The following is a 22958-nucleotide window of genomic DNA, read 5'->3' as shown; positions in this document are numbered from 1 at the left end:
CTTGTGTACTCCCGGACTCGGGAGGATCACGAGCATCACCTGATGACTATGCTTCAAACCCTGAGAAAAAAGAAATTATATGCAAAATTTTCAAAGTGTGAGTTCTGGCTAGACTCAGTAGCATTCTTGGGTCATGTAGTATTGACTGATGGGATCCAGGTGGATTCGAAGAAGGTTGAATCAGTGCAGAGTTGGCCCAGACCGTCCTCAACTACGGAGATCCAGAGTTTTCTTGGTTTGGCGGGGTATTACCGTCGATTTGTAGATGGTTTCTCATCTATTGCAGCACCTATGACCAGGCTGACCCAGAAGGGTGCTCCGTTCAGGTGGATAGAGGAGTTTGAGGAGAGCTTTCAGAAGTTCAAGATAGCTTTGACTACAGCCCCAGTATTGGTACTGCCTACAGGTTCGGGGTCTTATACTGTGTATTGTGATGCGTCACGGATTGGTCTGGGCACGGTGTTGATGCAGGACGGTAGGGTGATTGCCTACGCGTCCAGACACCTGAAGGTGCACTATAGGAAAATAGGTCTTTAACGATGGGAAATTCGGTCGTTAAAACTCTAAATCCGGTCGTTATCAGTCAATTACGATGGGGTAAAAACTGGTCGTCGCCGGTCGTTAGTGCCTCCGTCATTAAAGGTAAACGACCAGATTTTGATCCAATCGTAAAAACTCTTTTAACGATGGCAAGGAATCCAATTGTTATACCAACATTAGCGAGGGGATTTTCCCATCGTTAAATATCGTCCCAATCGTTAAACACTTCACTAGCAATAACTAATTTTCAGTCGTTGTTAGTGTTTGGCGACCGGAATTCCATTCGTTAGTTGTATGTACTTTCAACGACATGCTTTTCAAAAACAAAAATTTTTCTTCGCTAATGTGAAATTTAAATTAATAAATATATTACACGCATTCAACATGATACAAAGAATGAAGTCAATATTGACATAAAACATCTTTTCTAATTATAAAGAACTAAAGCATCAAAGTAGCAATAATATATTACATCCAAATTGCATGATCCTTTTTTTTCAATTCCTTAAACAAAACAGAAAATTAAAGAGAAAGTGAGATAGTAGTTTGTACAGATGACGACAACTCCTAATAAAACAAAATAGATTTCCATTGTTCTTCAACAATTCCAGCTGCTAATTCAACTTGCTCGGAATTATCTTTAAGGATGATTCTTCAAACTTCTTCGGGCCCTTTATCTGTTAAAAAAGGTTCATATTAGTTGAGTAAGAAAACAAGATTTAATATTGGTAAGTTGCTACCACACAGTAAAATATAAAACCACGAAGCGAAGAATATTTTAAAATACTATAAACAACCAATGCTTCTTATAACAACGTTACTAAATCCAACATTAAGAGTATCATGAAACGTATTAAAAATGCTCGCCAACAGTATAATAGCCATAATATTGGGAGCAAATGATATCATACAAAAAAGTATTACTATTCCCTCCTTTTGCACAATGGTGTTTAGGAAGAACCTTAGAAAAAACTAATTTATCTTTAACAAGAAAGAAACACTCAGTGTGAATTATTGGTTATTTAGGACTTCACAAGTTACTGTATTACATAACCAAAATGGGAAAAAACAATTGAAGCGAGGTACATCAGTTAGGTTGCAGCAACATGGCTAAAGCAATTTGTTTAGGTGTGTTGTTTAGGTGTAACAATTTCGAACAATGTTACTTACCCAAAAGCAGCAACATGGCTAAAGCAAAGGCAATCTTAATTGGAATAAAGTGGAGTTCTATCAAGTGGAAGAATTGTTGACTATAAGCAGAGTGTCCTGTTTGCTAGTGTTCATCGTTCTTTTTGGCAGGAGTAGGAGTCTCATATTCGGTCAATCCGTGGCTTATTAGTATAAACCAACATATTTAGAACTTCTTAGGGTCATTGCAGAAATAAATATTGCATGGTGAATACACGTCAATCCAAACTTTTAAAGGAACAAATGAACATTTCTGTTTTACAGTATATAGTCAATTCTAGTGACAGTTAAACTTTTTTTGTCCTGATATATAGTCAATATTAGTGTAATATGTTAGACTTGTTCTCTGAATTTACTTCACTTGTTTAAGCATCATGATTTTTGCCAAGAATGTGCACTTAAGACTAGATGTCATTTCCTATTGATTTCACTGTTCTTCAGCAACTATAGTCATTTATTTATTGTATTTTTTACAGGTGCTTGCAAACAGGCCTGATATCATAAGAGAAGATTACATGAATGAACTTTGCATTCGTTATCTCGGGTTTCATTTGCACGACTCAAAATCACCACATATATCATGTTTAATACACAAGATAGTAAAAAGATACTAAACTGTGAATTTAGTCCACATGAATTTACATCTTTTAGCTTGCCAAGCACATATAATATTATATGTTCAAACAATAAATCTGAGATGCACATATCTAATTGGATTATTAGAGTAACTATACATATATCAAGGTCAGTACTTTATTTAACTAACAATAAAAGATTTCACTAAATTCATTTAAGGATATTCATCATATAAAAATTGGTAGAAAGCTTGCGCACCTATTAAATACTTCAACTTGTACTTTGTTGACTTGAAGAACAGTAAGCTTATAAGATGATCATACTTAGACTCAAAGTCGTCCATATATTTTTCCAGAGATTCTTTTGCGTTTTTAGTTGCATTCAGCTCGGTCTGTAGTGATTCTTTTTCTTTTCGAGTTGCATTCAGCTCAACCAGTATTGCAGCCTTTGAGAAGCTACCGCCTTTCAACTCCTTAGTGGTTATACCACCCCCTAATCCAACCACATGACTCTTATTTTGAGGTCCGAAACACCTTTCTATTACCTCGATATTCGTAAGAGATGGCTCAGATTGTACCACCTCTTGTATTTCAGTCTATAAAATACAAAAAAAATTAAAATAATAAAATACATAAAAATAAAATGAAGGATGTAAAATAAAGTTCATCAATAAACATACATATATTTTACTAGCTTCAGGTTCTACAAGCGTGTCTTCTTTCTTGTGAGTCTCAAAGAAGATAGTCGCCATGTTCGGTAGATTACCGTCTTTGCATCCCTTCACATTTAAATAAACAAGTCAAACAAAGACATTAAACACTGTGTGAAGATCCCCCCTTAGTTTGGAGCAAGTGGCATCAGAACCTGCCTCAGTAGCAGGGGCGAAGCTATGTTGGCCTAAGGGTAGTCAACTGAACACCCTTCGTCGAAAATTTATAATACGTATAAGGTAAAATATTATTTGATATTGATTAAAAATAAACTTTGAACACCCTTGCATAGTCTACTGGCAAAGGGTGTTCAAAATTTGAACACTCTTATTGACTTTTCTGGCTTCACCACTGCTAGTAATGCTGAACTGTTGCAGCAGAACATTGCCATCAAGAAAGATATATTGTCATGACAATTGCTGATTAAAAGGAGAGTGGTAATAGCTAGCCCTATGAAGGTAAAAGATGTCGAGCAGAAGACTAGATCACCTCATGTTGAAAAACAGTAAAAAGATCCCATGCAGAAAATTTATATAGTACCAGTCAAGTCCTTTACTTCCATATTATTCTGTTGCAATTTTTTTTTAGAATTAGTAATTCTGTAACATTGCTAAACCAAACATGTAAAATCAAAGCCAATAAACACTGTAGTTTGCAGTTCAAGGTGCAAAAATTAAACTGGAAAAAGCACTCTTCAGCGAATATGAATCGGATTGCACTGTGCACTTACTAGTTCGTAAATAATTTATCTAATCGGCTTGCAACCCGTACGATGAGGCATTCTCAACTTAGACCTATTGATCGAGTTTCTAATACTTGTTTCCTATATTAAGAACAAACCATTGAAATCATAAACTGTTACTTGCAATAATAAGAAGTTAAAAAGTAGTTATGAAGTCTTACCTTAAATTTTTCACTTAAAAAATGTTCCTTGACCAACCATTCCAAATCACTCTTGTCTACCTCCTTCGGGACATCTTTTAGAGCTTCATGCAATGGCTTAAACTTCACATACCTGTGCAATGATCCTCTCCAATTGGTCCATAACTTTTTCATATGGTTTAAGACATGATCTCTTTGATCATTCATGTCATCACTGTCAAATTTGTACTAAAATATTTTGCAAAATCATCAATCAAGAAAGGAAAGGACTTGAAAAAAGGCAAATTAGTAATGCAGCCACTTTCCAATTGATTTGAAAAACAAAGTTGTTTCAGCGCCTTAAGTTTGACGAAACGTGTTAAGAAGAAAGTAACTGATTCAGCTAGAACGTGCAATAAACTCACCGTTGTCAAAGTCAAGTTTTGCTCCGAAATAATAAATATAGTAAAACTGTGTAATAAATGCATTGCTCTCATAAATATAATCAAGCAGTTCAATAAATAACTCGCACTCAATCCTTCAGTGATTAACGCATATTTCCAAATTTCCTACCCTACATTCGCGTCTATAAATAGATACCTCTTGTAACTCAATTGTGTAAAGTAAATTGTCAATCAAGTTAGTAACAAGTTAGAGAAAAGTCAAGTTCTGAATGACAAGAAGATTAAGCTGGCTGCCTAATCCCCTGATAACTCCCTGTCATTCTGCATGTGAAGGTATATGCTTGATTACAGCTGTTCTGCCCTTTTCCTATGAGCAGTTCCTGGCTATTCTACAACCACCATCTTATGGTTACACTGTAACTTCATTTATCACCAGGGCACATGCGCCTTATAAACGAATTGGCAAAGGATCAAGGTAATACAGAGAGAAACCAAAGAGAGGATTTTAAAAGAATAAAGTTCAATTAGGAAGATGAAGAATTCCATACTGCTATTTAGATGCTAGAGTTCCCAAACCCAGGCAGAGATCACTTCAATATCAAGAAGCTTTGTAAAGCATCAACTATTTCACACTATTAACAATGTAATTGGCAGAGATCACTAACAGAGATTCAAGACAACTTATATATGCAAAAAACCAGCTTAAAAATAAAGATTCACAGAAAACAAGAAATAAGTGTTAGTAAAGTGAGAATTCCAATTAAAAAACCAGATCCAAAAATTCTCATATAAAGCTCTTCTACTTCATTCCTCCAATATTGTCCACGTGAGTGGTAAAGGGACCACCTCCCATGTTTTTCTCCTTTTCCTCTTCTTTTTGAATTTACATCCAAATAACAGTTCTCTAACAGTTTGTGGCATTAGTGATTCAACTCCAAGAATGTATTGCTTTAATAGTGGTTTAAATACTTACTGTAACAGCTCGCCACATGTGTTCCAGCTTATCTTCTCCGATGTTCTTCCATGAATGTACTTGCAACGGACACATATTACGATCACGCACCAATATACCCAAGTGTCTCGAAAATGAGGCTTGATGCTTTCCAACAACCCGATTGTTGTAAAAGTTGACTCTAAACTTTTCTTCGGGTTTGAGTCCTGCTACATCTTTATTCTTGTTCTTTTCTCTCACCTTTTTTGGCTTTTCAGGTTCACATAAATCTGCAAATTTTTAACATAAAATAAATTCCAGTCTTATAACAAACAAAAAAAATATTAAACTTGAGACCTTGCATCATTTCATCTTCTTGAGCGAGGGAAACATCATCTTCCATCGGATCGAAACTAGGAGGCATAAGATTAGTACTATTATGTGCTAGCTTATTCTGCTCAGAAGCTGTTGAGTTGTGATTTTTTACTTTCGCCAACCAGATTTCTCTTTCCAACGCTTCCTTTTGCCGAGCCCGAAGATCTTACGTTTTGCCCACATTCCCTTGCTAAAGCAGTAGGTTGACTATAAGTGTCTCGTACATTCTTCAAAATTATTATATCTCGCATTTTTCGTACATTAAAGTTTGTCTTCAGTTAATTGACGTAGACTCGGGGATGAGATTTTCTTGAGATTATAAGCATTATGCTATTTCAAACACGTGATGAGTAAATTCGTGAAGGAGAGAAGGTAAGCAAATAGAAGAAAATGAGTTTCGTCGAAGTTTGGCAATTTGGGGTAAAATACGGTCCAAGCTATAATACCCTGTATTTATGGACTAGTGCCATACAAGGTACCATATGACCATAATAGTATGATGTATAAAGTGTATTAAAAATGTGTAGTATTTTAAGTAATTTGAGATAATTCTTAATTATGTGGGTAATTGGTTAATTATCGGGTAACGAAATATTACCTAATTAACTAATAAATTATGGGATAAGATTAAACCCCCCACATCCCCACGTGGCAACAAGCCACTATCAAAACATATGACTCTTAGTCATATTGGGATATGTGGCAACCAATTCAAACATAAGCCTTTTAATTTAAAGAAAACTACATATCTTTTAGCAATTAAAAGATACATATCTTTCAACATTTAACAGAATAGCAAAGGCTCTACATATGGGCAATCTGAAGCTAACGTAGAAGGCAATCTGATGCTAACGTAGAAGGGTACGGATCTTCAATAATTCAAACAGAGATTTCATAGTATCTTAAGCAACGTGAGATTTTACAATTTTAAGGGAGTACGGTATAATCCTTCTCAAGAATATCACACGAATTTTTTCCTACTCCAGGTATGTTAAGGCTAAGCCCTTCCTTCATTTTGGCATGATCACGTAAATACATGCGTTTGATAACGAGACATAAAGAGAAATTCATATTCCGGAATTTATGTATATTTTTCTAGTCTCGTAAGTTACAATATTCTCCTTATCGGGACTTCATATTCAATTGAGTATTGTCTTGTTCTAGTCAAGAGAGCAGAGAGCCTATATATGCAGTATTATAGTATTTTCATTACCATCGAGCTATAATCGATGGGCAGGACCCTATTGGGCAACCTCTGATCAGATGGTAAGTTATATACCGAGCCTACTGTGGCCGAACGCCTATGAGCGAGCTTAGTTGGTCGAGATACAGAGCCTAGTCTGGCCGAGCGCCTATGAGCGAGCCTACTACGGCAGAGCAGTTATATATATACCGAGCCTTATAAGACTAGACATTTATTTTACTTACTATATTGAGAGAGTTGAGTTAATATCAGCAGATAAGTATACCTCCAGATCATCTTTGACTCCCAGTTACCTTCAGTTATTATATTATCAATTCAGTTGCAGCTTTCAGTTATTTTATTGCCTTGCATACTCGGTACATTATTTCGTACTTACATCCCTTTTTCTGGGGACGCTGCATTCCATGCGTGCAGGTTCAGACAGACAGACGGGTAGACCTCCTCAGTAGGTGTTGCCTGAGTTCAGCTTTAACGGTAAGCTCCACATCCTTCGAAGTTGCCGGGTCTAGAAGTTTTATGTACATCTTGTGTATATATGTATATAGGCTATGGGTAGGTCGGGGCCCTGTTCTGATCACAATACATCCATCAGTAGAGGCTTGTAGACATATCCTGTTAGTTAGTACAGTATGTTGGGCTTGTAGGCCCTATATGTATATTTGTTGGCTTGTCAGCTGTAGTAGTTATGACGGCCTTGCCAGCCCAGCTTTATATTGACATTTAGTAAGCATTAGTTCCATTCAGTTTTATATTTTACCCCACAAATTGTCTTGCAATGTGTCCCCTGGCCAAAGTATGACATTTTATGTTCAGAATCCCTTAGTCGCAAGTTGGTACCCAAGGATAGATGAGGCACCGGGTGCCGGTCTCGCCCCCAGGCTCGGGGCGTGACAAAAGTGATATCAGAGCAGTTCTGTCCTAGGGAGTCTACAAGTCGTGTCTAGTATGGTCTTGTTTATAGATGTGTGGTGCACCATATTATATAAGCAGGGGACTACAGGGTATTTAGGAGTTGATTACCCTTCTTTCAAATCTAAAACGTGATGTAGAACTAAGTTATAGGAAATTTGAGTTAAACTTACGTGTTGGCATTTGCATGCACAAATGACGCTGACTAGGAAGACTATGGCTAGCCATAGGAGAGATACAGCAGTAGGTGAGGGGACTAGCAGGGTACCCCCAGTAGATGGGGCCCAATCTGAGGCCTACGGAGAGACCCCTACTCAGCCATTACTGGCTCCTCCACCACCTGAGGAGATTCCTAGGGAGATCGCACATCTAGTTCCCCCTCTGCTTCCATTAGATCAGGACTTGAGGAGTGCGGTGCATTTGTTGACACAGTTGATAGCTATCCAGCAACAAGCTAGGGCATCCGCTAGTGCAGGATCTTCTGAGGGGTCTGGGAGTTCAAGGGTCCGAGAGTTTATTTCTTTGAGTCCCCCAGAGTTTACGGGGATAGATCAGGGGGAGGACCCGCAGGATTTCATAGATCAGCTTCATAGGATCTTTCGGGTTATGCATGCCACGGAGAAAGAGGCAGTTGAGTTAGCAGCTTTTTGACTCCGAGATATAGCAATCCTTTGGTACGAGGGATGGGAGAGTTCCAGGGGATGTGATGCACCTCCATCTATTTGCGGATGCCTTCCGTGACCAGTACTTACCGCGGGAGATCCGACAGGCTCGAGTCGATCAGTTTCTAGCCCTCAAGCAGGGCAATATGAGTGTTCGAGAGTATAGTCTCCATTTTGACTCATTGGCCAGATATGCACCATCCATAGTTGCTACTATGCGGGACAGAATTCACAGGTTTATAGCAGGGTTGGCCCCAAATTTAACCGAGGCATGTGCCACCTGCTGCATTGCAGGATAGTATGGATATCTCCCGGATTCAGGCATTCGCCCAGAATATAGAAAGGGGTAGGCGTCGACAGCAGGGTACAGAGAGGACTGAGTCAGGACAGCATAAGAGGATGAGGTTTGCCAGGTCTCAGGAGCAGCCTCAGGGCAGTTATAGGCCCCAATACTTTAAACGGCCACCTAGGCCTCTGCCACCTCAGCTACAGGGTTACAGGTATGACTGCTATACTCAGTCAGGACCAGGTGAAAGCTCCCGGGCATCGGGTTTGTGGCGACAGCGAGGTTCAAGACAGACAGCCATTTTCGTCGTGGTGTGACATCTGGGGTAGAGGACACTTGGGCCAATGCCGAGCCAGTTCCGATGCTTGTTATACATGTGGACGTCCGGGGCATATGATGCGAGATTGCCCAAATAGAGATTCTTGGGGTATGGCACAACCAGTGAATTAAACAACAGGATCATCTATGTCCGTGCATCCTTCAGGGCGCGAGTCTCAGTCTTCCGCTGGTAGAGGTAGAGGCAGAGGTAGAGGTTCCAGTTCAGGTGGTAACTAGAATCGTAGCTATGCTTTAGCGGGTCGATAGGACCAGGAGACGTTGTGACAGGTATGTTGACCATTTTCTCTCACGATGCTTATGCCTTGATAGACCCAGGATCTACTTTATCGTGTATTACCCCATTTGTCGCGGGGAAGTTTGGTATAGTACCTGAAATACTAAGTGATCCTTTTGAGGTATCTACACCGATCGGAGAATCGATTATTGCTAGACGGGTTTACCGAGGTTGTACGGTGTCAGTTTGTGGTCGTCAAACCTCAACCGACCTAGTTGAGCTAGAGATGTTGGATTTTGATGCTATCATGGGCATGGACTGGTTGGCAGCTTGCTATGCCACAGTTGATTGTCGAGCAAAGATAGCTAGATTTCATTTTCCGGGTGAGCTAGTCCTTAAATGGGTACTTAATACAGCGACACCCAGAGGTAGGTTTATTTCTTATCTGAAGGCGAGGAAGATGATTGCCAAAGGGTGCATTTATCATATTGTGTGAGTTAGAGATGCAGATGCTGAGATACCTACACTTCAGCCTATTCCAGTAGTCAAAGAGTACGCAGATGTATTCCCAGATGAACTTCCAAGTATTCCTCCAGAGCGAGAGATTGATTTTGGCATTGATTTGCTTCCGGGAACTCAACCAATATCCATCCCTTCGTATAGAATGGCACCTGCCGAATTGAAGAAGTTGAAGGAGCAGTTAAAAGATTTGCTGGAGAAAGGTTTCATCAGGCCCAGTACCTCACCTTGGGGTGCACCGGTACTGTTTGTACGAAAGAAAGACGGCTCGCTGAGGATGTGTATCGATCATAGGCAACAAAACAAGGTAACTATTAAGAATAAGTATCCACTTCCAAGGATAGATGACTTGTTTGATCAGTTGCAGGGAGCTAGATGCTTTTCAAAGATAGATTTGAAGTCGGGGTACCACCAAGTCAGAGTTCGGGAGAAAGATATTCCCAAGACAGTCTTCAGAACCCGATATGGCCACTTCGAGTTCTTTTTCATGTCCTTCGGGTTGACGAATGCACCTGCCATATTTATGGACTTGATGAATAGCCTATTCCGGCCATTTTTAGATCTGTTCGTGATAGTATTTATTGATGATATTCTGGTTTATTCACTTTCAGAGGATGAGCATGCGGACAACCTACGAGCGGTACTCCAAACCTCTGTGATAGTAAATTGTATGATAAGTTTTCTAAATGTGAGTTCTGGTTGAAGTCTGTAGCATTCTTAGGGCACATTGTATCCGATGGAGGTATAAAGGTAGACACTCAGAAGATTGAGGCTGTGAAATCCTGGCCTAGACCTACCACTCTGACAGAGGTTCGTAGCTTTCTAGGCTTAGCAGGATACTACCGGAGGTTCGTAAAGGGTTATCTTCCCTTTAGGAACCATTAACGTAGTTAACACAGAAAGAAGCTAAGTTTCAGTGGACAGAGGCTTGCGAGCAGAGTTTCCAGGAGCTTAAGAACAGGTTGACCTCAGCGCCAGTTCTAACACTTCCAGAGGGTCCAGATGGTTATGCCATGTATTGTGATGCCTCAGGTGTCGGGTGAGGATATGTCCTGATGTAACATGGGAAAGTAATTACGTATGCTTCAAGGCAAATAAGGAAGCACGAGCGGAATTATCCGACCCACGACCTCGAGTTAGCTACGGTTGTCCATGCACTTAAGATATGGCAGCATTATTTATATAGTGTTCATGTTGATGTATTCACAAATCATAAAAGCCTGCAATATATCCTCAAGCGAAAAGAGTTGAATTTGCGACAGAGGCGATGACTTGAGTTATTGAAAGATTACGATGTTAACATTCTCTACCATCCAGGGAAAGTTAATATTATAGCAGATGCCTTAAGTCACCGATCTATGGGTAGCTTAGCACATGTAGAGGCCGAGAAAATACAATTAGTTAGAGAGATTCATCAATTGGCTTGTTTGGGGGTTCAGTTAGTAGACTCTAGCAATGGTAGAGTTGTACTCCAAAATACTGCAAAATCATCTCTCAAAGCTGAGGTAAAAGAGAGGCAGTAAGAGGACCCAGAGTTGGTCAAGTTGAGAGAGCTAATTCCGCAGTAGAAGAAGTCATTGTTAGAGCTCAAGCGAGATGGGGTTCTTAGATACAGGGGTCGTTTGTGTGTTCTAGATGTGGCAGGGCTATGAGACAAGATTATGTCAGAGGCACATTATTTGTGGTACTCTATTCATCCTGGGTCGACGAAGATGTACCATGACATTAAGGATGTGTACTGGTGGAATGATATGAAGAAGAACATTGATGAGTTTGTCGCTCAGTGTCCTAGTTGCTAGCAGGTGAAGGTAGAGCACCAGAAACTCGGAGGGCTAATGCAGACTATAGAGATCCCGACGTGGAAATGGGAGGCGATAAACATGGACTTTGTCATGGGTTTACCTCGCTCTCATCGTAAGTTCGATTCCATATGGGTGATAATCGATAGGCTCATAAAATACCGGTATTTATTATATCTGACCGTGGGGCCCAGTTTATAGCACATTTTTGGAGGTCATTTTAGAGATCTCTCAGGACTCAGGTGAATCTCAGCACACCTTTTCATCCACAGACTGATGGACAAGCCGAGCGCACAATTCAGACACTCGAGGATATGTTACTAGCATGTGTGTTGGATTTTAAAAGAAGTTGGGATGAACATCTACCTCTTATCGAGTTTTCATATAATAACAGTTACCACTCCAGTATCCAAATGGCTCCATACGAGGCTTTGTATGGGCGTAAGTGCAGATCTCCTATAGGGTGGTTTGATGTTGGAGAATCTGGGTTACATGGGCCAGACCTAGTTCAGCAGGCTGCAGAGAAAGTAAAACTTATCCATGAGTGACTGTTGACAGCCCAGAGTCACCAGAAGTCATATTCTGACGTGCGGCGATGAGACTTAGAGTTCGGGATTAATGACTGGGTATTCTTAAAGGTGTCACCTATGAAGGGCGTGATGAGGTTTGGAAAGAAAGGCAAGCTTAGCCCACAGTATATTGGGCCTTATAGGATCATTCAAAGAGGGGGCCAAGTAGTATATGAGTTAGAATTACCCTCAGAATTGGAGTCTGTCCATCCGGTGTTTCACGTATCAATGCTACGGAAGTGCATTGGCGATCCTACGCGAGTGGTGCCCACGGATGATGTACAGATTACGGAGGACTTATCATACGAGGAAATTCCGGTTGCCATCCTAGACCGACAAATCCGCCAGCTATGGAATAAGGAAATATCCTACGTAAAGGTTTTATGGAGAAGCAAGAATGTGGAAGAGATGACGTGGGAAGCGGAGGAAGAAATGAAGTCTAAATACCCCCTACTATTTCAAAAAGAAGATATGGATCGAGGTGCGATACCTCAGCACAGCTCTATTCAGGCCGGTAGGTCATCAGGTAAGCTCTTATTTTTGACTTTCAGAATTTATAATAGACATCTGTGTGAGGACAAGTGTTGCTATTTATAGACATTGGCCATGTGTGGCATGTACAGTATGTTTTCTGGCTGCGTACGGGTTGGTTTTAGTCTAGTGTACGGAGGAGACTCTGGCAACATTTTCCCAAAGTATCTAAGAGTAAACATTCGAGGACGAATGTTTCTAAGGGGGGGAGGATGTTACATCTCGCCTTTTTCGTACATTAAAGTTTTTCTACAGATAATTGACGTAGACTCGGGGATGAGATTTTCTTGAGATTATAAGCATTATGCTATTTCAAACACATGATGAGTAAATTCGTGAAGGAGAGAAGGTAAGCAAATAGAAGAAAATGAGTTTCGTTGAAGTTTGACAATTTGGGATAAAATACGGTCCAAGCTATAATACCCCGTATTTATGGACTAGTGCCATACAAGGTACCATATGACCATGATAGTATGATGTATAATGTGTATTAAAAATGAGTAGTATTTTAAGTAATTTGAGATAATTCTTAACTAAGTGGGTAATTGGTTAATTATCGGGTAACGGGATATTACCTAATTAACTAATAAGTTATGGGATAAGATTAAACCCCCCTCCCCACGTGGCAGCAAGCCACTACCAAAACATATGACTCTTAGTCATATTGGGATATGTGGCAACCAATTCAAAAATAAGCCTTGTAATTTAAAGAAAGCTACATATCTTTTAGCAATTAAAAGATACATATCTTTCAACATTTAGCAGAATAGACAAGGCTCTACATATGGGCAATCTGAAGCTAACGTAGAAGGCAATCTGAAGCTAACGTAGAAGGGTACGGATCTTCAATAATTCAAATAGAGATTTCATAGTATCTTAAGAAACATGAGATTTTGCAATTTTAAGGGAGTACGGTGTAATCCTTCTCAAGAATATCACACGGATTTTTCCCTACTCCATGTATATTAAGGCTAAGCCCTTCCTTCATTTTGGCATGATCACGTAAATACATGCATTTTCTAATGAGACATAAAGAGAAATTCATATTCCGGAATTTATGTATATTTTCCTAGTCTCGTAATTTACAATATTCTCCTTATCGGGACTTCATATTCAATTGAGTATTGTTTTGTTCTAGTCAAGAGAGCAGAGAGCCTATATATGCAGTATTACAGTATTTTCATTACCATCGAGCTATAATCGATGGGCAGGCCCCTATTGGGCAACCTCTGATCAGATGGTAAGTTTTATACCGAGCCTACTGTGGCCGAGCGCCTATGAGCGAGCCCAGTTGGTCGAGATACAGAGCCTAGTCTTGCCGAGCGCCTATGAGCGAGCCTACTACGGCAGAGCAGTTATATATATACCGAGCCTTATAAGACTGGACATTTATTTTACTTACTATATTGAGAGAGTTGAGTCAATATGAGCAGGTAAGTATACCTCCAGATCATCTTTGACTCCTAGTTACCTTCAGTTATTATATTTTCAGTTCAGTTGCAGCTTTCAGTTATTTTATTGCCTTGCATACTCGGTACATTATTTTGTACTTACATCCCTTTTTCTGAGGACGCTGCATTCCATGCGTGCAGGTTCAGACAGACAGACGGGTAGACCTCCTCAGTAGGTGTTGCCTGAGTTCATCTTTATCGGTAAGCTCCACGTCCTTCGGAGTTGCCGGGTCTAGAAGTTTTGTGTACATCTTGTGTATATATGTATATAGGCTATGGGTAGGTCGGGGCCCTGTTTCGATCATAGTACATCCATCAGTAAAGGCTTGTAGACATATTCTGTCAGTTAGTGCAGTATGTTGGGCTTGTAGGCCCTGTATGTTTATTTTGTTGGCTTGTCAGCTATAGTAGTTATGACGGCCTTGCCGGCCTAACTTTATATTGACATTTATTCAGCGTTAGTTTCCATTCAGTTTTATATTTTGCCTCACAAATTATCTTGCAATGTGGCCCCTATCCAAAGTATGACATTATATGTCTAGAGTCCCTTAGTCGCAAGTTGGTACCCAAGGATAGATGAGGCACCGGGTGCCGGTCTTGCCCCCAGGCTCGGGGCGTGACAAAAATAGCTCCAACTTCTGCAACTTTTGATTTGAGTAAAGCATAAAATAACTTCTAGTCGTATAACAAACAAAAAATAAATAATTAAAACTTAAGACCTTGCATCATTTCAGCTTCTTGAGTGAAGGGAATGTCGTCTTCTATCGTATCAAAATCAGGAGACATGAGATTATTACCACTATGTTCTAGCTTATTCTGCTTAGAAGCCCCTGAGTTGTAATTTTTAATCTCGCCAATCAAATTTATTTGCCAACATTTATTTTTTCAGAGCCCAAAGATCGAAAGCTTTGTCCTCGTCCCCTTGTTAAAGCCGCAGGTTGAATGTATGCATTATGTACATTTTTCAAAGTTGCTCCTGTTTCTGCAAATTTTGATTTATGTGAAACATAAAACCAATACCAGTCCAATAAGAAACAAAACAAAACAAAAAGTTATAACTTAAGAGACCTTGTATCGCTTCAGAGTTTTGAGCGAGGGGAGCATCCTCTTCCATCGAAGCGAAACCAGGGGGCACAAGATTATTAGTATGTGCAAGCTTATTCTGCTCAAAAGCTGTTGAATTGTGATTTTTACTTTTTTCAATCAGAGTTCTCTTTCCAATACTTGTTTGTACAGAACCCAAAGATCCAAAGTTGTGTCCCATTCCCCTTGCTAAAGCACCAGGTTGAATATATGCATGATGTATATTCTTTGAAGTTGCTCCCATTTCAGACTTCTGAAATTTTGATGGATTCATGTCAACCTAAAATAAGATAAAAGTATAGAGTAACTGTTAGCTGAGAAAGATAAAAATCATTAAGATGAGTAATAAAATTATTTATCCACACAAAATTTCTCGTGCCAATATTACTGATAAAAGAATTAACTTGTGTTAGAATTAGAAAACATAGACAAAATACAACAAGGCTAAACTTGTAAAACCACATATTTAACAAGATATTGCAGCCATTTTCTTATAACAAAAACAGAAATCAATATTAGTTCCTGTCAAAAAGGGAAAAACTTTATAGCCAACTGCTGATGAAAGAACTTATCTGTGGTTAGAAAAACAAAGACAATATGCATGATACAATAAGGCTTCACTTGTAAAACCACAAAAGGAAAGCGAGAAGCAAGAGGCCTAAGGAAATAAATATTAACAACATGCATAATAAAGGTCAAAAACCTTCATCGGTTCTTTTCCTTTTCATTTGTGTAGAATTATCCAAATTCTCCAAATCCTCATCCTTTTCTTGCAAAATGTCAAAAGTATCACGAGGTAGAACTTTTCTTGCAACATGCCAGCCTTTATTTGAAGGATCGTCGACACAAAATACTTGTAATGCTTGGTTTGCTAATACAAATGGCTCATTAGTTTTCAATAATTGCTGACGGTTAACACTCACAAAGCCATATTCATCCATTTTAACTCCCTTTTCTTGGTCATACACATCAAACCACATACATCTAAACAAGATCACTCTTTTTCCTCCAATAAATTACAATTCAAGAATCTCAGTAAGTTCTCCATAATAATCAATATTTTTGTTCTCTTCATCTGTCTTACCAACTACAACCACCCCGTAGTTTTGAGTTCTCAAACCCCTGTCATAGTCTTCCACATGAAACATATATTCATTAGTAATGTAACCTTTGAGACGTCTCACATATGGCAGGGGACCACGTGACAAAATGAGCAAATCTTCCATTTTCTTACTGTTATCACATTTGTACAATTCAACAATCTATCAAAATCAATTATATAATTTAATTAGCAAATAATATATAAATATTATGTTTTAAAAAATAACAATAGTATATAACTAGTACTAACCTTTTTTTTAAACCAGCTAATGAACTCCCTATCAGAATATTTTTGAGAGGTATCACCTAAAATTTGTGAAAACTCTCTACAAAAAATTAAAGAATAACATGTCATTTTAATTGAAATCATAGATAAAGTATAAGTGAATTATTATGTCGAGTCAATACTTACTCGAGAAATGGTTGAATTTTATCACAGTTCTTCAAAATATAAATATGTGCTTGCTCTAATTCATTTGGATTAAGTTTGTCTATTTTTCCAGCTCTTAATTCTTTTTCAGGTTGACAAAAAACTGTTAAACCTCCATCAGATTCAATAATATCACCATCATAATTCCGCTCAAGATGATTAAATTTTGTTTACATTGTATGCAAATACCTTGAACATAAAGTCAAACATTCAGTTGCCAAATATCCCTCCGCGATAGAACCTTCTCGACAAGCCCTATTACCAACTAAAGATTTCAAAAAGTATAGCCATCGCTCCACTAGATACATCCATCTATATTGAATAGGTCCAGCAATCATAGCCTCATTAGCTAAATGGATCGGCAAGTACACCATCACATCAAAAAATGAAGGAGGGAATACCTTTTCTAACTTGCACAGAGTTATAGGAATTTGAGCTGCTATCTGTTCTAACTCATCCATTCTTAAACATTTTGCTCCAAGCAAGTTGAAAAATAAAGATAACTCAATAAGAGGTTCACATACAGATTTGCAAAGCATACCGCGTATAGCAAGTGGAAGTAAATATTGTAGAAGAACATGACAATCATGACTTTTTAGGCCTGAAATTTTGCGATCTTTAGTGTTGACACACTAAGATATATTTGATGAATATCCATCCGGAACCTTTAAGTTCTTTAGGAATCTGAAAAATATATTCTTCTCTTCAGGAGATAACGTATAACATGCTGTCGGTAGCTCATATTTATCCCCATTTTTAATTGGATGCAATTCTTTCCTTATGTTCATTGCTTGCAAATCCAATCGATCTTTTATGGTATCTTTAGTTTTTCCTTTGACATTTAATATTGTCCCCAAAATATTGTCACATACATTTTTCTCGATATGCATCACATCTAACTTATGTCGCAACAATAGAGTTTTTCAATAGGGAAGATCAAAGAAAATACTCTTCTTATTCCAATTATCACCCCTACTCTCATGTAATATTTTAGTCTTCTTCTTTGGATCCTTTGTTAGTGGTAAACCATCTAAGTTAGCCACTTGATCAAGTATATCCTCACCCGATAAAATTTTGGGTGGTAGTCTTCGCTCCTTAGTGCCATCAAATGACTCTTTATCATTTCTCCATTTGTGATTAAGAGGAACAAAGCGTCTATGACCCATATAACATTGCTTTTTACCATTTTCTAACCTGATTGAGGATGTTTCTTTATTGCAACATGGGCAAGCTAATTTTTTTTTTTGTACTCCATCCAGATAAATTTGCATAGGTCGGAAAGTCATTAATGGTCCATAATAGAGCTGCATGCAATATAAAGTTCTGTCTGATTGACGCATCATAGGTCTTCACTCCAGTTTTCCATAATTCCTTTAATTCATCCATCAAAGGCTGAAGATAAACATCAATTACATCTCCCGGACTTTCAGGACCAGGAATAAGCATCGATAAAATAAAATTCTCTTGCTTCATACATAGCCAAGGTGGTAAATTATAAGAAATAAGTACAACAGGCCAAATGCTGTATGGGGTTCTAGAACTTCCAAATGGTTGAAAACTATCACTAGCAAGTCCAAGTCGAACATTACGAGGTTCAGCGGCGAAAGACTGGTGAAGTTCATCAAACTTTTTTCATGCCATTGAGTCAGTTGGGTGCCTCATCATTCCATCATCAACTCTTTTTTCATGATGCCATGTCATTAAAGATGATATCTTTAAGGACATAAAAAATCTTTGGAGTCTTGGCTTTAAGGGAAAATAACATAAAATCTTGTGCGCTATCTTTTTCCCACTCTTAAATTTAGTTTCTCCACTATGTTTATCCTCTTTCCATCTAGATGCTCCACAAACTTTGCAAGATTCAAGAAACTTGTCATCCTTCCAATATAACATGCAATTATTCTTACATGCATCAATCTTCCTGTAAGAAAGTCCAAGATCCCGACTTATCTTCTTTGCCTCATAATATGAATCTGGCAAGTTTGATTCATCAGGCAATAGATCTTCCTTCAACATCTTCAACAACATTTTAAATGACTCATGACTCCAACGCCCAAAACTTTTGATATGAAGAAATTTAACCATAGTAGAAAGTTTAGAAACTTTTGAATTTTGGTACAATGGTTGCTCAAAATCCTTTGAAAGCCTATAGAATTTTTTTGCTTCAAGATTTGGTTTCTCCTCAAGAAAATCATCACCATCAATGTTTGTATTGTATGCATCAAAATCAGGGTATAAATCTCTTAGGATCCCATGTATTTCATCCTCACCATCAGCTTCTTCAATGTCATCATCTTCTACATCTTCTAAATTTGATTGTGGCTCACCTAACTTTTTCCCGTGATGATACCAAAAAGTATAATTTTGAATTATTTCATGTACTATTAAATATGACTTAACCATCTCACGTGTTCCCGAAGATGTATTACAACAGTTGATACATGGACAACGTATTAAACGCGCTTCACTTAATCTTGTAAAAGAAAAATCCAAAAAACTATCCACCCCAAGCTTGTAAGCATTACCAAGTCGGTCATGGATAAGTTCCATCTATTTCTTATCAGGTGCCATAATCTGGTGCATGTGTAATATATATGTATATATGATTAAAATAATGTATTAGCCAGAAGTAAATATTTATTCAACAAGCCAACAAATAAGCAAACACTTCAACTTGTATGTAGTACAAATGTATACTAAAGCAAAACCGATAATAATCATCGTATTGTCTTTTAAATGCCTAATTTAGATTGAAAAATCTAAAATAAAAGCAAACAGAGGTTATATATGTGAGCTTTCTAAAGTATCACAGCCACGATCAATGCTTTAGAAACAAAACAATGATCATCTAACAACTTTTACAATAATGAATACAAATATCACTAAGAAATATAATGGAAACAGAATAATAATCACATAACAACTTCTATTTTCTGGAATTAAAATTAAAGCATTGATTTTGATTATATCAATGTCCATTAAATATAATGAAAATTGATATCGTAAACTTCCGATCTCTTATTTCTCAGGGCTCATCTGAAATGTGTTAATATATTCATGCCAACTCCTAATAGAATTAAGCGGCTCTAAGATACATTTTTTACCCTGGTGGGACACATTTCTGTCAATACTAAACAATCTGCTCTCTTTGGATTCAAGAAACTAAACTGCAAAACATAATTACATTTGCTCTGAATGCACAAGGTAATCAAGTGTTGCTTCACGATTGCCAAGCCTGACAACTCTATTTCCAGCGACCCAGTCAGCTATTTTATTTTAAAGTTACAACATCTTCGCTTATGGTGCACAAGAATCATATTTTGACAGATTCATATCTCAACACATAAACTAATTCTAATTAAGAAATATAGTTCAACTTTATTTGGCCAGAACATCATCTTCTAGGTAAGATAAGAAAATAGTACTTGATCAATTCATTAAATTAAATAGCAAAGAACGTTTCAGAGAACTAGTCAAAGAAGTTTTTTTTCTTCTGTAGTAATTTTATAAATTAGTAAAAGGCAATAATTTTTTTTTAAAAAAAAAAACAACATCAGGCCTTGCTATTTTTATCCCACTAACATATTATTTGAATTGTTACATGGAGTTTCTCTGTTGAACTTTCTGAAATAATACATTAATATTGTAGTAATCTTTTTGCAGATTGATTTGATCATAAATGGTCACAAGAAGAGGTTTTTCAGGAACTAAACAATGAAAAACTAAGGAACACCACATCTAAACACATATTGTTATAAATTAAGAGGCAAATTTAATTCCTACAAACATGTTTGATTCTTAAATTTTAATCTTCCGGCAAGCAAATAAATAGCAGAGGTACTATAAGAGGCCTCGCCATAAAGGGCGTCAATGTAACTATAAATCTGGAAAATATACATATAATTCTAAAAAGAAATCCAATATTTGAAAAGCAGAGAGATCAAAAAAAGACGCGATTTCACAATAGTTATTACTACAAGTTTAGCGACACAGATTCACCATTATAACTTGACGGACGAAAATAGGGGGAGTATAGATAGAGTGACGGAGAGAGAACAGAGGGAGGAGATCGAAAAAGAATCCAACAAAAAGAGACGAAAAAGCAGAAGGAAAAAATCATCCAAATACCATCCAAGCCCATCGTTACCCTCTCTCTAAAATCCCAACACCTAATTTCATCTTTTCTCTTCCTATCGATTAAACTCATCCCAAACCCAGTTGTTTTTCTCGACAAAATTAGCTCAACATTAGCTCCAAAATAATCCCAAAACAACCGCAAAATGCAACAGTAAAATGAAAACTAAAACCCATAAAAACTAGCTCCAAAATGCCACCAACATTTCAGCCGAAAACTCTATGAAAACAAGTTGAAAATCAGTCCAAACGTGCCTCAAAACTGCCCTTCTTTTGACATAAAACAACAACATTAAAGGGTAGTTATAACTTGAGTTTACCTTGACGAGAAAGAGAACGGAATCCTATTAGCGTTGACACAGATTCACCAGAGAAGACAGATTATAAGCTACGTACAGCAAGAAGCCCAAATCTTTTTGTGATTATCTGTTGAGTTTTGCTCTGCTCTGTATATATAGTGTTAACTTTAGAACTTCTTCGCTGATCGAGCAGTGGCCAGTTGCAGCGAGAGCCCTATTTGTTCATGATTCTTTGCCTCGTCTTTGCTGAAGTTGTTGTGCGCGATTTGGGATAGCATTAGGGTGAGAGATTGTAGGGTTTTTTGGATAATTTGGGGGTTATGTGCGGATAGTTGGTTGAGAAAATAAAGGAGGGAAAAATTAGCGCTCGTTTTTCATTTTTATTCAGATTTAACGAGGGGATTGACAAATTTGAAGGACCGGAAATAATTTTCTCGTAAAAAATAACTTTTAACGACCATAATAAATATTGGCCGCTATAAGTACACATATAACGACTGAATTAATTTCCTTTCGTGAATAAGTGATCGTTAAAGATCTCTTTTCTTGTAGTGGTGCATGAAAAGAACTATCATGTCCATGACCTTTAGTTAACAGCTATTGTTCATACCTTGAATATTTGGCGGTACTATTTGTACGGTGTCCCTTGTGAGATCTACACTGATCACCGGAGTTTGTTGCATCTGTTCAAACAGAAGGACCTTAACTTGCATCAGCGGAGGTGGTTGGAGTTGCTTAAAGATTATAATATCACCATTTTGTACTATCCCGGGAAGGCCAATGTGGTGGCTGATGCCTTGAGTCGCAGGGCAGAGAGTTTGGGGAGCTTAGCATATCTACCAGTAGTAGAGAGGCCATTGGCGTTAGATGTTCAGGCCTTAGCCAGCCAGTTTGTTATATTGGATATTTCTGAGCCGAGTCAAGTATTGGCTTGTGTGGTCTCTCGGTCTTCTCTTGATGATCGTATCAGGGAGCGTCAGTATGATGACCCCCATCTGCTTGTCCTTAAGGACACGGTCCAGCACGGTGATGCTAAGGAGGTCACTATTGGGGATGATGGTTCATTGGGGATGTAGGGTAGGTTATGTATGCCTAATGTAGATAGTTTGTGAGAGTAGATTCTTCAGGAGGCTCACAGTTTGCGGTACTCCATTCATCTGGGTGTCGCGAAGATGTATCAGGACTTGAGGCAGCATTACTGGTGTAGGAGGATGAAGAAAGACATAGTCGAGTATGTGGCTCGCTGTCTAAATTGCCAACAGGTGAAATATGAGCATCAACGGCCAGGTGGGTTGCTTCAGAAGTTAGAGATTCTTGAGTGAAAATGGGGGCGGATCACTATGGATTTCCTTATTGGACTCCAACGGACTCAGCGGAGGTTTGATGCAGTTTGGTGATTGTGGATAGGCTGACCAAGTCAGCTCATTTCCTTCCTGTGATGACTACCTATTTTTCCGAGCAGCTGGCTCGAATTTATATCCGCGAGATTGTCAGGCTTCATGGCGTACCGGAATCTATCATCTCTGATCAGGGTACACAGTTTACATCACGGTTCTGGAGGGATGTACAGCAGGAGTTGGGTACTCGGGTTGAGTTGAGCACAGCATTTCACCCTCAAACGGACGGACAATCCGAGCGCACTATTCAGATACTGGAGGATATGCTCCGCGCTTGTGTGATAGATTTTGGGGGTGCTTGGGATTAGTTCGTGCCACTTGCGGAGTTTGCCTACAACAACAGTTATCAGTCGAGCATTAAGATGGCACTGTATGAGGCTCTGTATGGTAGGCGGTGTCGGTCTCCAGTGGGTTGGTTCGAGCCGGGCGAGGCTAGATTATTGGAT

The 22958-nt window shown here is 38.4% G+C and overlaps 3 protein-coding genes across 4 annotated transcripts; 1 reads left to right on the top strand and 2 right to left on the bottom strand.

The window, feature by feature from the left end:
• Window positions 1-948: 948 nt before the first annotated feature.
• On the bottom strand, window positions 949-21441 carry LOC104111492 (uncharacterized). Of its 2 annotated transcripts, XM_070199860.1 has the most exons (9): window positions 21137-21441; window positions 15137-15431; window positions 14788-15050; window positions 5568-5775; window positions 5253-5500; window positions 3918-4124; window positions 2984-3082; window positions 2563-2899; window positions 949-1217 (listed from the first exon to the last, which is right to left on the bottom strand). In XM_070199860.1, the coding sequence occupies exons 4-9, from the start codon at window positions 5632-5634 to the stop codon at window positions 1195-1197; spliced, it is 981 nt and encodes a 326-aa protein (XP_070055961.1). In that variant the 5' UTR covers window positions 5635-5775; window positions 14788-15050; window positions 15137-15431; window positions 21137-21441; the 3' UTR covers window positions 949-1194. The 2 variants fall into 2 exon arrangements, with proteins under 2 accessions (XP_070055961.1, XP_018631586.1); XM_018776070.3 differs by lacking the exons at window positions 14788-15050; window positions 15137-15431; window positions 21137-21441 and having other exon boundaries at window positions 5568-5815.
• On the top strand, window positions 7894-8349 carry LOC138909941 (uncharacterized). The gene has a single exon (XM_070201157.1). The coding sequence runs from the start codon at window positions 7894-7896 to the stop codon at window positions 8347-8349; it is 456 nt and encodes a 151-aa protein (XP_070057258.1).
• LOC138909940 (uncharacterized) lies at window positions 18315-19232 on the bottom strand. Its single transcript, XM_070201155.1, has one exon. It carries the CDS (start codon window positions 19230-19232, stop codon window positions 18315-18317), a length of 918 nt encoding a protein of 305 aa, XP_070057256.1.
• Window positions 21442-22958: the final 1517 nt, after the last annotated feature.

Source organism: Nicotiana tomentosiformis, chromosome 4, assembly GCF_000390325.3.
Source record: "Nicotiana tomentosiformis chromosome 4, ASM39032v3, whole genome shotgun sequence".
Taxonomy (NCBI): Eukaryota; Viridiplantae; Streptophyta; class Magnoliopsida; order Solanales; family Solanaceae; genus Nicotiana; species Nicotiana tomentosiformis.
Note: the sequence above shows the minus strand (reverse complement) of the source record. Positions and strands in the feature narration are given on the sequence as shown.

Coding starts and splice junctions, on each gene's coding strand:
- LOC104111492 (XM_070199860.1), bottom strand. CDS start 5,634: ATGCCTCCTAGTTTCGATCCGATGGAAGATGATGTTTCCCTCGCTCAA. Junction 5,501..5,567: donor AGAAGATGAAATGATGCAAG/GTCTCAAGTTTA, acceptor AAAAATTTGCAG/ATTTATGTGAACCTGAAAAG. Junction 1,218..2,562: donor CAAGTTGAAGTATTTAATAG/GTGCGCAAGCTT, acceptor CTTTTTTAACAG/ATAAAGGGCCCGAAGAAGTT.
- LOC138909941 (XM_070201157.1), top strand. CDS start 7,894: ATGACGCTGACTAGGAAGACTATGGCTAGCCATAGGAGAGATACAGCA.
- LOC138909940 (XM_070201155.1), bottom strand. CDS start 19,232: ATGGAACTTATCCATGACCGACTTGGTAATGCTTACAAGCTTGGGGTG.